Consider the following 13405-nt stretch of genomic DNA (forward strand, 5'->3'; position numbering starts at 1 on the left):
AGCATTCATTGTGAAGCTCCATTTTGCACTCAACATACCATCTGATTTAAAAGATACAGTATTAGTGCAATATCAGAACATCTCTTCAATGGAAACAGGCCAGGCTGTGAGGAAGCAGTACTGCATGGTATTGCTCTAGCGCCCTCTAGTGGGGATATAAGGACATACACTAGCTGGGACAAGCATCGACATTACCATTCAAAATGTCTTACTTTACTTGGAAAATGTCCCGAAGAGTACTTTGTAATATTGTAAAATTAAAAAACAAGAAAGGAAACTATTTAACACACATTTTTTAATTTCATAAAAACATTGCATAAAAGCATTTACTATCAATTCTTCAGTTGGTGTTCCAGGGATATCTCATATTTCACAGAAAGGTGATGCAATCTGTTTTTACCAAATAAAAACAAAGTAATGATGACTCTAATACTGCTGGCAGCTGAGTGTTGTGGTAGAGGCACCAGTTCTCAATGTCTGTGTCACTAGAGAGTCACAAAGGAACAAGGCATTGGTACCCAAAAGGCTTCTGGGACAAGGTGACAGTTGGTGCCAGTTGGACTTTAGTCATCTCCTCCGCACAGACTCAGCAGGACCTTCTGATAGTCTCCTTTAGTGTGCTCCTGATAGGGGACAGAACATCATGGAGTTGAGACCCTTTGGTCCAGAGCTAAAAGGATGAAGTCAAGCTATGTCAAGACACTATGTAAGTTTGCCATGAACAGGACAGAGCAGGCAGTTTTAAGTCAAGACACTATGTAAGTTTGCCATGGAACAGGACAGAGCAGGCAGTTTTAAGTCAAGACACTAAGTTTGCCATGGAACAGGACAGAGCAGGCAGTGGTTTAGAATTATATGAGATGTTACACTGTGTTAGCTTGCATCATATCCCAATAAATAGCATAGTACTGTTGCAAGGCATGTCAGACTTCGGGGCTGAGAGAAGAGTTAAAACAGATGAAAATGGAAGCGAGAGATGGTGAGAGAGAGTGAGAGTGATTGAGAGAGAAAGAGAGAGTGAGAGTGAGAGAGAGAGTGAGAGTGGGTGAAAGAGAGAGAGAGTGAGATAGAGAGAGAGCGAGAGCGAGAGCGAGAGCGAGAGAGAGAGTGAGTGAGTGAGAGAGAGAGACAGAGAGAGAGAGAGAGACAGAGAGGAGAGACAGAGAGAGAGAGAGAGAGAGAGAGAGACAGAGAGAGAGAGAGACAGAGAGAGCGAGACAGAGAGCGAGAGAGAGAGACAGAGCGAGAGAGAGCGAGAGAGAGAGAGAGAGAGAGAGAGAGAGAGAGAGACAGAGAGAGAGAGAGAGGGAGAGGGAGAGAGAGAGAGGGAGAGCGAGAGAGAGCGAGAGAGAGCGAGAGAGAGCGAGAGAGAGCGAGCGAGCGAGAGAGAGAGAGAGAGAGAGAGAGAGAGAGCGAGAGAGAGCGAGAGAGAGACAGAGACAGAGACAGAGAGAGAGAGAGAGAGAGAGAGAGAGAGAGAGAGAGAGAGAGAGAGAGAGAGAGAGAGAGAGAGAGAGAGAGAGAGAGAGAGAGAGAGAGAGAGAGAGACATACAAAGGTAGAGAAATAAAAGAGTACTCACAGTGATGGTCTGGTACAGGGACTTCTGGTTCAGTTTCTTAAACTCTGTCCTGATCTTCATGAGGTCCACCTCACAGCGAGACACAATTATCCTGGTCACCACCTTTTCCTTGGCACTTTTACCCTGCAGATCATGTCAATATTACATATTGTTATTATTATCACTGGCAATCATGTCCTACAAAGCCAACACTAGCCTGGCGTTGACTACCATTGTTTGTGTAGCCTGGTTCCATTGTTTGTGTAGCCTGGTTCTCTCAGTCTATCTATGTGTTTATATACATCCAGGCAACTTCCTTTTCCAATGCTCCAGATGCTCCATTTAAAAACTTGGTGGGCTTGATTTTAATCCGCAACGCCGAAGTTCAGCGCTATAGCGTGATTGAAATGTAAAGGCAATGTTCCCGTGTTCGTGGAGACTGTATTCACGGTAAACGCTGCATATGTGGACTCAATCAGAAATGACCTTTTACATTTCGAGCACGCTATAGAAGCGCTAATCTCCGGCGATACTGATTGAATAGAGTCCCAGGTGATGGCCTGTGTTTGTTGATGTTTTTACTGAACAGAGCACGGATGATGCAACCCCTGTATAATCAATTCATGAATAGTCTGATACATAATTGCTATGGGGACGTTTCTCCCGTGAGATTATCTTTGATTCACAATTATTATCTTCTGAAGGGGGTTGGGGTTGAACGGGGTTGAAAGGGGGTTGGAGTAGAAAGGGGTTGAAGGGGGGTTGGGGTTGAAAGGGGGTTGGGGTTGAAGTAGAAAGGGGTTGGGGTTGAAAGGGGTTGGGGTTGAAGGGAGGTTGGGGTTGAAGGGGGGTTGGGGTTGAAGGGGGGTTGGGGTTGAAGGGGGGTTGAAGAGGGGTTGGGGTTGAAGGGATTTGAGGTTGAAAGGGGGTTGGGGTTGAAGGGGTTTGAAAGGGATTAAAAGGAGTTGGGGTTGAAAGGGGTTTGAAGGGGATTGAAAGGAGTTGGGGTTGAAAGGGGTTTGAAGGGGATTGAAAGGAGTTGGGGTTGAAGGGATTTGAAGGGGATTGAAAGGAGTTGGGGTTGAAGGGGTTTGAAGGGGATTGAAAGGAGTTGGGGTTGAAGGGGTTTGAAGGGGATTGAAAGGAGTTGGGGTTGAAGGGGTTTGAAGGGGATTGAAAGGAGTTGGGGTTGAAAGGGGTTTGAAGGGGATTGAAAGGAGTTGCGGTTGAAAGGGGTTTGAAGGGGATTGAAAGGAGTTGGGGTTGAAAGGGGTTTGAAGGGGATTGAAAGGAGTTGGGGTTGAAGGGATTTGAAGGGGATTGAAAGGAGTTGGGGTTGAAGGGGTTTGAAGGGGATTGAAAGGAGTTGGGGTTGAAGGGATTTGAAGGGGATTGAAAGGAGTTGGGGTTGAAGGGGTTTGAAGGGGATTGAAAGGAGTTGGGGTTGAAGGGATTTGAAGGGGATTGAAAGGATTTGGGGTTGAAGGGATTTGTACCAAATGTACCAATAACAATGAGCTCATTCTTTGTTTCTCATGAGGACTTGTACTTCACCATCTCACTCAGAGCCACATGACAAGAAGTTGACAGATAATGACCTTCATGGCTTCGCTCAGTCTGTTAGCAAAGTATTGTTGTTTGTTCTCAAAGCACTCCACTGCAAAAAGACAGAAGAAAAGAGAACATATTTAAATAACCTGACCTCTCTGGATCTGTCACTTCCTCTTGTTCTTTCTAAAGGCATCCTGGTAAGGAGGCTGTCTGCAGTATATAGACACAGATCCACAGTTTGTTTCTTAAGGGCACAATATCCCTTGAAATCAAATGTTGTTTTCTTCAAACAGCTTGCAATTACTGTTAATAAGGAATGAATCGACCGAGGGCTCGTCTGGTACAAATAGGAGCGAAGGCGGAGGAGGCAAGGTTGATAGGAGGAGAGGAGGAGAGGAGGAGAGGAGGAGAGGAGGAGAGGAGGAGAGGAGGAGAGGAGGCAACAGCTGTAATAGGGTTCATAGACAACATGACGGCAGAGAGAGACAGAGAGAGAGAAAGGGAGAGAGACAGAGAGAGAGAAAGGGAGAGAGACCGAGAGAGAGAGAGAGAGAGAGAGAGAGAGACAGAGAGAGAGAAAGGGAGAGAGACAGAGAGAGAGAAAGGGAGAGAGACAGAGAGAGAGAAAGGGAGAGAGACAGAGAGAGAGAAAGGGAGAGAGACAGAGAGAGAGAAAGGGAGAGAGAGACAGAGAGAGAGAGAGAGAGAGAAAGGGAGAGAGAGACAGAGAGAGAGAAAGGGAGAGAGAGACCGAGAGAGAGAAAGGGAGAGAGACAGAGAGAGAGAAAGGGAGAGAGACAGAGAGAGAGAAAGGGAGAGAGACAGAGAGAGAGAAAGGGAGAGAGACAGAGAGAGAGAAAGGGAGAGAGACCGAGAGAGAAAGGGAGAGAGAGAGAGAGAGAGAGAAAGGGAGAGAGAGACAGAGAGAGAGAAAGGGAGAGAGACAGAGAGAGAGAAAGGGAGAGAGAGACCGAGAGAGAGAAAGGGAGAGAGAGACCGAGAGAGAGAAAGGGAGAGAGACAGAGAGAGAGAAAGGGAGAGAGAGACCGAGAGAGAGAAAGGGAGAGAGAGACCGAGAGAGAGAAAGGGAGAGAGACAGAGAGAGATAAAGGGAGAGAGACAGAGAGAGAGAAAGGGAGAGAGACAGAGAGAGAGAAAGGGAGAGAGACAGAGAGAGAGAAAGGGAGAGAGACAGAGAGAGATGGAGTAACGCATAAACGGCGGAAGTAAAGTCTTGAGCGAGTGACACAGACAGTCTGGCATGGAGACAGGAGCCTCATACATTACCAATGGACAGGTAATGTTATGCTGAAGATATTAAACGGATTAGAGGGTAGATCATTCTGGAACTAGTCAGAGAGGAATTGATTGGCTTTATAGGAGTGCGCCAGAAACAATGGAGATGTTTAGTAGCTAACGTGGTAGTAAGAGCAGCTAAATACTTATTTCCCTCATTAAAATGATAATCTATTTATAACATTTTTGACGTGTTTTTCTGGATTTTTTGTTTTGTTATTCTGTCTCTCACTGTTCAAATAAACCTACCATTAAAATGACAGACTGATCATTTCTTTGTCAGTGGGCAAATGTACAAAATCAGCAGGGGATCAAATACTTTTTTTCCCTCACTGTACATATATATATATATATATATATATATATATATATATATATATATATATATATATATATATAATGTAGGTATATGATATAGATATGTTATAGATGTGGATGTATATGTTATAGATATGTTACAGATGTGGATGTAGAGTATATGTTATAGAATGGAGGTATATGATATAGATATGTTACAGATGTGGATGTAGAGTATATGTTATAGAATGGAGGTATATGATATAGATATGGATGTATATATATATTATAGAATGCAAGTATATGACATGTTGTGGAATGTTACCTAGTGTGAGGAAGGACTTCTCCAGGTCTCCTTTCACCTCCTTCCTGATGCTCTCCTGCATGTCGTACGGACTGTAGCTCTTGTACCTGTCAAACACTGGAAGAGACACAGCCAACATTTGGTCAGCTCTCTGAAGAGCCACCAGATAGAGAGAAACATCCAGGTTCTTTATGTCTAAAATGTCTGGTGTCGCCATCTTGACTTTGAGTTTTAGTATTTGTCCAGATAATCTATAAGAATGAAGAAGCAGGGATTCCCGTGCTACAGAGTCGGGTATGTACCTTTCTGCAGGTGGGGGACACTTCTCTCTGACATGATGGTGATCCATGTAGCCACGTCAGTCCCCTTCCTCTTCACTCCTGCCTCATACAGAGCCTAAAGAGAGAGAGGAGGGGACAATCAGCATGAGACAGACCTGTATAATACACCAAACTAATCTACAGAGAGAGAGGAGGGGACAATCAGCATGAGACAGACCTGTATTATACACCAAACTAATCTACAGAGAGAGAGGAGGGGACAATCAGCATGAGACAGACCTGTATAATGCACCAAACTAATCTACAGAGAGAGAGGAGGGGACAATCAGCATGAGACAGACCTGTATAATACACCAAACTAATCTACAGAGAGAGAGGAGGGGACAATCAGCATGAGACAGACCTGGATAATACACCAAACTAATCTACAGAGAGAGAGGAGGGACAATCAGCATGAGACAGACCTGTATAATACACCAAACTAATCTACAGAGAGAGAGGAGGGACAATCAGCATGAGACAGACCTGGATAATACACCAAACTAATCTACAGAGAAAAATCACTCAGATTCTGGTACAGTGTTTTACTGTCAGTATCAAAGCTGCAGTGTTTTGGTTCTGGTACAGTGTTTTACTGTCAGTATCAAAGCTTTGGTGTTTTGGTTCTGGTATAGTGTTTTACTGTCAGTATCAAAGCTGCAGTGTTTTGGTTCTGGTACAGTGTTTTACTGTCAGTATCAAAGCTGCAGTGTTTTGGTTCTGGTACAGTGTTTTACTGTCAGTATCAAAGCTTTGGTGTTTGGTTCTGGTACAGTGTTTTACTGTCAGTATCAAAGCTTTGGTGTTTGGTTCTGGTACAGTGTTTTACTGTCAGTATCAAAGCTGCAGTGTTTGGTTCTGGTACAGTGTTTTACTGTCAGTATCAAAGCTTTGGTGTTTGGTTCTGGTACAGTGTTTTACTGTCAGTATCAAAGCTTTGGTGTTTGGTTCTGGTACAGTGTTTTACTGTCAGTATCAAAGCTTTGGTGTTTTGGTTCTGGTACAGTGTTTTACTGTCAGTATCAAAGCTGCAGTGTTTTGGTTCTGGTACAGTGTTTTACTGTCAGTATCAAAGCTTTGGTGTTTGGTTCTGGTACAGTGTTTTACTGTCAGTATCAGAGCTTTGGTGTTTGGTTCTGGTACAGTGTTTTACTGTCAGTATCAAAGCTTTGGTGTTTGGTTCTGGTACAGTGTTTTACTGTCAGTATCAAAGCTTTGGTGTTTTGGTTCTGGTACAGTGTTTTACTGTCAGTATCAAAGCTGCAGTGTTTTGGTTCTGGTACAGTGTTTTACTGTCAGTATCAAAGCTTTGGTGTTTGGTTCTGGTACAGTGTTTTACTGTCAGTATCAAAGCTGCAGTTTTTGATTCTGGTACAGTGTTTTACTGTCAATATCAAAGCTTTGGTGTTTGGTTCTGGTACAGTGTTTTACTGTCAGTATCAAAGCTTTGGTGTTTTTGAAAAGACTGAGTACAATGCATTTGACTTACTCTGGCGTCCTGGTCAATCTTCTCATAGTCGACGATATTTGAGGGCTCATCTCTCTTGGCCTATTGAAGGACATAGATTAAAATGGAGAATACAGTTCACACCAATATTCAGACAGACTCCTTTGCATCCAAATCATTATTAAAGCCATTGGATGGTCAGTCTTAGGGAGCTAGACATTGTAAAGTCATTGTATGATCCTACCTGCACCAGAGCCATAAATCCTTATTAAAGCCATTGGATGATCAGTCTTAGGGAGCTAGACATTGTAAAGTCATTGTATGATCAGTCTTAGGGAGCTATACATTGTAAAGTCGTTGTATGATCAGTCTTAGGGAGCTAGACATTGTAAAGCCATTGGATGATCAGTCTTAGGGAGCTAGACATTGTAAAGTCATTGTATGATCAGTCTTAGGGAGCTAGACATTGTAAAGTCATTGTATGATCAGTCTTAGGGAGCTATACATTGTAAAGTCATTGTATGATCAGTCTTAGGGAGCTATACATTGTAAAGTCATTGTATGATCAGTCTTAGGGAGCTAGACATTGTAAAGTCATTGTATGATCAGTCTTAGGGAGCTAGACATTGTAAAGTCATTGTATGATCAGTCTTAGGGAGCTATACATTGTAAAGTCGTTGTATGATCAGTCTTAGGGAGCTAGACATTGTAAAGCCATTGGATGATCAGTCTTAGGGAGCTAGACATTGTAAAGTCATTGTATGATCAGTCTTAGGGAGCTATACATTGTAAAGTCGTTGTATGATCAGTCTTAGGGAGCTAGACATTGTAAAGCCATTGGATGATCAGTCTTAGGGAGCTAGACATTGTAAAGTCATTGTATGATCAGTCTTAGGGAGCTAGACATTGTAAAGTCATTGTATGATCAGTCTTAGGGAGCTAGACATTGTAAAGTCATTGTATGATCAGTCTTAGGGAGCTAGACATTGTAAAGTCATTGTATGATCAGTCTTAGGGAGCTAGACATTGTAAAGTCGTTGTATGATCAGTCTTAGGGAGCTAGACATTGTAAAGTCGTTGTATGATCCTACCTGCACCAGAGCCATCAGCAAACCCTTGAAGTCTCCTGAAGTGTCTCCAGCCACGTCCTTCTCCAGCTCCTTCTTGAACACTGTAGATATATTTACATTTTTTTAAGTCATTTAGCAGACGCTCTTATCCAGAGCGACTTACAGTTAAGTGAGTGCATACATTTTTCACACTGGCCCCCCCGTGGGAATCGAACCCACAACCCTGGCGTTGCAAGCGCCATGCTCTACCAACTGAGCTACAGGAGGCTACATATAAAGTATAAATACTTCATCCTTACATTTTAAATCTCATCTTGATGATAATTCTACTTGCTTCTCCTTGCTTCTTGCTTCAACTTACACTCCTTGTAGACGCGTTTGATTTCCACCAGTTCATCAGCGCTGCGGGAACAGACCATCTCTATCAGAGTCTCCTCATCGGTCCCCAGACCCTGGAGAGGAGAGAACAGTGGTTTTAACAGCAGTATGAATGGTACAGACCCTGGAGAGGAGAGAACAGCGGTTTTAACAGCAGTATGAATGGTACAGACCCTGGAGAGGAGAGAACAGCGGTTTTAACAGCAGTATGAATAGTACAATGTTCCTTCTGCCATTCTGTGTCTAGGCCACACATTAATCAGACCAGGAGAGGGCAGCAGTGACTGGGATCTGTGTAGTTTAGGCTTCATGTAGGAAATATTGTGGCCTCCTCCCTACCTTGATGGATCCTTTGATCTCAGAGGCATCGTACTGAGCTGTACTCTTCATCAGTCCCAGAATGACAGCCTCCAGAGACCCAGACAGAGCCCCCTTCAGAGCGGTGATCATATCCTACAGGAGAGACATACACACAGATGATAGTCTGTCCAACTGTAAAATACACAGAGATGATAGTCTGTCCAACTGTAAAATACACAGAGATGATAGTCCGTCACACTGTAAAATACACAGAGATGATAGTCCGTCACACTGTAAAATACACAGAGATGATAGTCCGTCACACTGTAAAATACACATAGATGATAGTCCGTCACACTGTAAAATACACAGAGATGATAGTCCGCCACACTGTAAAATACACAGAGATGATAGTCCGTCCCACTGTAAAATACACAGAGATGATAGTCCTTCACACTGTAAAATACACAGAGATGATAGTCCTTCACACTGTAAAATACACAGAGATGATAGTCCGTCACACTGTAAAATACACAGAGATGATAGTCCGTCACACTGTAAAATACACAGAGATGATAGTCCATCACACTGTAAAATACACAGAGATGATAGTCCGTCACACTGTAAAATACACAGAGATGATAGTCCGTCACACTGTAAAATACACAGAGATGATAGTCCGTCACACTGTAAAATACACAGAGATGATAGTCCGTCACACTGTAAAATACACAGAGATGATAGTCCGTCACACTGTAAAATACACAGAGATGATAGTCCGTCACACTGTACAATATGTCTAAATGAGGTTGGATTCTCTTGATGTCCACATTTCACTTCAGAACATATCCAAATTAGCAGCAGTTGCTTTATGAAAAAGTATCTTCCTGAACAAAAACAGTAACTATTTTCCCCTCACCTTCTTGGATCTCTTCTCATACTCGAAGGCGATCTCTCTCCTCTGGGAGTAGCTCCGTCTGGTCAGGATGTCAATGATGGTCTGCTCATCCACACCTGAGGATCATGGAAATATTACAAAGGTGTGATTAACATACATTCAACCATGAATGATTTCTATAGATAAAGACGCACCTGGGGAACATGGAAATATTCCATATAACATACATCGGCCACACTGGCTTTGTGTGTATAGAGTAGATACAGACAGATATACTATAGTAGGATGAAAGGTTTGATAAATCACATGAAAACCTTTTGATGAGATTGACACTGCTAAAAGTTGAAATCCTAAACAGCAATAGCCTTGTGTAGCCATATTTCCTTCATGAACACTTGATCTATAAGGCCTTGATTGGTACAATATAATATGGTGGAAAACAGCTAGTCGGGGCTTTCAGTGGGTACAGGGGACTGCAGTGAGTTAGCGGTGGTTGGTTGTGGCAGGCTAACAGGCCTGCAAGGCGAAGGCGTGGTCTGAGAGTAAATCCCTGTATAACTCTGTGGTTTAGTGAAGTCATGTTGGGAACGCAGCCAGGAAAGTGACTCAGTTCTGCCCGACAACCAGCACTGTGCTTACATAGAGGTTTCCATAGAGGGACTCCCTCAATGAAAATACAAACCATGTCAAAAAACCTTCTCCAAACCTCCAGTATTTAACAGTGAATGATGGAATGGTGTGAAAAGACAATGCTTTCACAGGCAGAGACTACAAGGGCGGCAATAGATACTATGGAACACATGTTACAGGGCTAAAAATGTGGTCAACCGATCCAAAGCTTCCTATTTCCTGTTTACACAGGCACAGCACCGCAGAAGAAGGTACGGTGTTGGTTCACGAGGTGTAGTACAATAAAACGGCCAGCAGATGGCGCTAAAGCGCGACGTGCATATAACACCATGATGAGAGGCAGTTTTATTTATCTAGTAACGCCTCTTTAAAAAAAAACGAATTAGTATGATATTATGACACTTATATTAGTACAACTACATTGTGACAAACACATTAGCGCACCATCAAGTTGACAATGCACAGCGTATTTTTCTAATCTAGGACATTATAAAGTCATACACTGTAACTAGTGGGACTACGGTATTCTTGTAGTGATTCTCTCACCCTTGGTTTTGACGGCCGTTTCTATCCTGGCAGCATCCTTAGCTGGATCAAAATCTCCTGCTGCCACCACCGTGGGGAATTTAGGCTCACTCTCCTACAGGGGGCAGAGTTACATTACAGGTTTTACAATCCCCGACAGATTACAGATTTCATTACAGTTGACCGTGACCTGAATATTGACAATAGTTCAACTATAGTGAACTCACCCCGCCAAAATTCAGCGTGAGCTGGCCCAAGAACTCTGAAACCAATGCCATTGTGAAATCCCTGTGAAAAAAAAAAAGATAACGTATATATTAGGTTTAACTATCCAACGGGCTGTAAAACAGCTTTAGGACATGACAAACTATCATCATGGTAACCCAGCTGGAGGTTCTAAGGGTCTCATTTATATGATGTTAGATACTGAATGAGGTCACATCCTTAGAGACTACTACCAGACAGACCTACTTAATAAAACTAAAGTTACAGTAGTTGTTTTAGAAATGAATGAGAACGTGCAAACAGTTAACACACAAAATGTGATACCGCCCAAATCAGGATTCATATGAAAGTCAAAGGCCATTGTCTTTTTGTTGTTAAATTGACAGAAAATCAGTTGAGAGGAGAAGTTATTTTTTTCCCCCCACCATGGCAGAGGTCAATAATATTTAATCACCTAGCAACCATGCATGACTGACGTGCTGGAGTGGGATCTAACTTCCCCTCCTCCATTTAAACAGGAATTATGAATCACGTATCCTGCTCCATTCAACTGGCCCTAACGAGGGACTTCTATTGTATTGCATATAGACCAACAGCGTACTGTTTGTCACCTTTAACGAACTCAGAAACTGTCTTGACTTTGCAGCTCTGTATCCACGGATGGTCATACAAGTCATTACTCTACTGTACCCAGAACAGGTTTCAAGCTGAGTCGTGTAATATCGCATACCCAATTAGATCTGCTGGAAATGGTCGTGTTAACAGGACTATTGGCACAGTGGGCTATAATAAACGTGCAGTGTGTGTGTGTGTGTGTGTGTGTGTCTGTGTCTGTGTCTGTGTCTGTGTGTGTGTGTGTGTGTGTGTGTGTCTGTGTCTGTGTCTGTGTGTGTGTGTGTGTGTGTGTGTGTGTGTGTGTGTGTGTGTGTGTGTGTATACTGGCGCACCCAGTAACACACCAAGGTCAGGAATACCCATCACAGCGGAGTCACTCACCACCTTCCGGAGACATTTGAAACCCCACCTCTTTAAGGAATACCTGGGATAGGATAAAATAATCCTTCTACCCCCCCTTACCCCAACCCCCCCCCCCCCCCCCCCCCCTAAAAAAAATAAATAAAAATAAAGAAAACATTGTAAAGTGGTTATCCCACTGGCTATAAGGTGAATGCACCTATTTGTAAGTCGCTCTGGATAAGAGCGTCTGCTAAATGACGTAAATGTAAATGTAAATGTTACGGGTGGTCCTCTGTAGCTCAACTGGTAGAGCCCGGCGCTTGTAACGCCAAGGTAGTGGGTTTGATCCCCGGGACCACCCATACACAAAAATGTATGCACGCATGACTAAGTCGCTTTGGATAAAAGCATCTGCTAAATGGCTTATTATTATTATAGAATACCCACCAGACATTCCATCACACGCTGTTAGAACACAAAAGCAGGAGAATGGACTGATTTAATCCCGCTACTACACACTTTTTTTTTTAAACTACAGCAGTTGAAGAAGTACTGAAAAAAGATAGTTGGTCAGAATCAGCTGACTATGAAAAGTTGTAAAAGGCAGTCATCTGCTGCTTCCAATAAGCTTTCATTCATTTAGTGTGGATCAGACTGGATGGCATTGGAATGGAACACCTGGCAGGGACAAGGACACACACTCACACACACACACACACATATACACACACACACACACACACACACACGCACGGCTGGTGTGTTCAAGTTGGCTAGTGAAAGAAAGTGTGTCTGTCTCAGTGAGCAGAGATAGTACAGAACCTGTACTGACTTACCTTAGAGTACAGAACAGAACCTAGAGGTAGCTGACTTATCTTAAGAGTACAGAACAGATCCTAGAGGTAGCTGACTTACCTTAGAGTACAGAACAGATCCTAGAGGTAGCAGTAGATAGTTCCCGTTATGAAGCCTGTTCAGGGTGTGGTGCTAGTTAAATACCACTGGCAGAACACACTGGTATGACTCAAAGCATGGCTCCAACTCCTGCCCCTGAGTCCACACTCCTCCCCTCCAGTCTCTCTGTCTCTCTCCTCTCCACTCCCTCCCTCCCCCACTCCCTCTCCCCTCCCCCACTCCCTCTCCCCTCTCCCCTCCCTCCCTCACTCCCTTACAGAGCATGGCTCCAGCTCCTACCTCTGGGCTGCCCCTGTTCTGATACTCCTCCCTCTCTCTACTCCCTCCCTCCCTCCCTCCCCCCTCCACCCTGGCCCTACCCAGGGTTAGAGGACTGCTCCCCCAGTGCAGAGCAGGATGAAAACAGGCTGGGCAGAAATCACCAATGGACAACATCAGGACTATAAACAGGCTGGGCAGAAATCACCAATGGACAACATCAGGACTATTTCAATACGCGCTGGACCTTCATCTGAAAGTCTATACGTTTCTCTGCACCGTCTTTCCTCTTTGGAGAACGTGTTTGATTTCATTGCAGTGTTTCTGCCTCCAGGGCAGCGATGCACAACAACACTGTGACAGGACTCTCCTCCAGGGCAGCCGATGCACAACACTGTGACAGGACTCTCCTCCAGGGCAGCCGATGCACAACACTGTGACAGGACTCTCCTCCAGGGCAGCCGATGCACAACA

At 43.7% G+C, this 13405-nt stretch overlaps 1 protein-coding gene across 4 annotated transcripts; it reads right to left on the minus strand.

Annotated features, from left to right (window-relative positions):
* Nucleotides 1-280: 280 nt before the first annotated feature.
* On the minus strand, nt 281-12928 carry LOC311119490 (annexin A2-A-like). 4 transcript variants are annotated; one of them, XR_014611980.1, is made up of 13 exons: nt 12674-12802; nt 10804-10864; nt 10598-10691; nt 9443-9537; nt 8563-8676; nt 8207-8297; nt 7867-7946; nt 6818-6877; nt 5311-5404; nt 5030-5125; nt 3066-3217; nt 1582-1704; nt 281-623 (listed from the first exon to the last, which is right to left on the minus strand). XR_014611980.1 is itself a non-coding variant. In XM_084194168.1 (13 exons), exons 2-13 carry the CDS (start codon nt 10852-10854, stop codon nt 564-566), a joined length of 1017 nt encoding a protein of 338 aa, XP_084050294.1. In that variant the 5' UTR covers nt 10855-10864; nt 12674-12928; the 3' UTR covers nt 281-563. The 4 variants fall into 4 exon arrangements, 3 of the variants coding, with proteins under 3 accessions (XP_084050294.1, XP_084050295.1, XP_084050296.1); XM_084194168.1 differs by having other exon boundaries at nt 3159-3217; nt 12674-12928; XM_084194169.1 differs by lacking the exon at nt 12674-12802 and adding an exon at nt 12206-12511 and having other exon boundaries at nt 3159-3217.
* Nucleotides 12929-13405: the final 477 nt, after the last annotated feature.

This window comes from Coregonus lavaretus (genome assembly GCF_964263955.1).
Source record: "Coregonus lavaretus genome assembly, contig: HAP1_SCAFFOLD_4749, whole genome shotgun sequence".
In the NCBI taxonomy this organism is placed as follows: Eukaryota; Metazoa; Chordata; class Actinopteri; order Salmoniformes; family Salmonidae; genus Coregonus; species Coregonus lavaretus.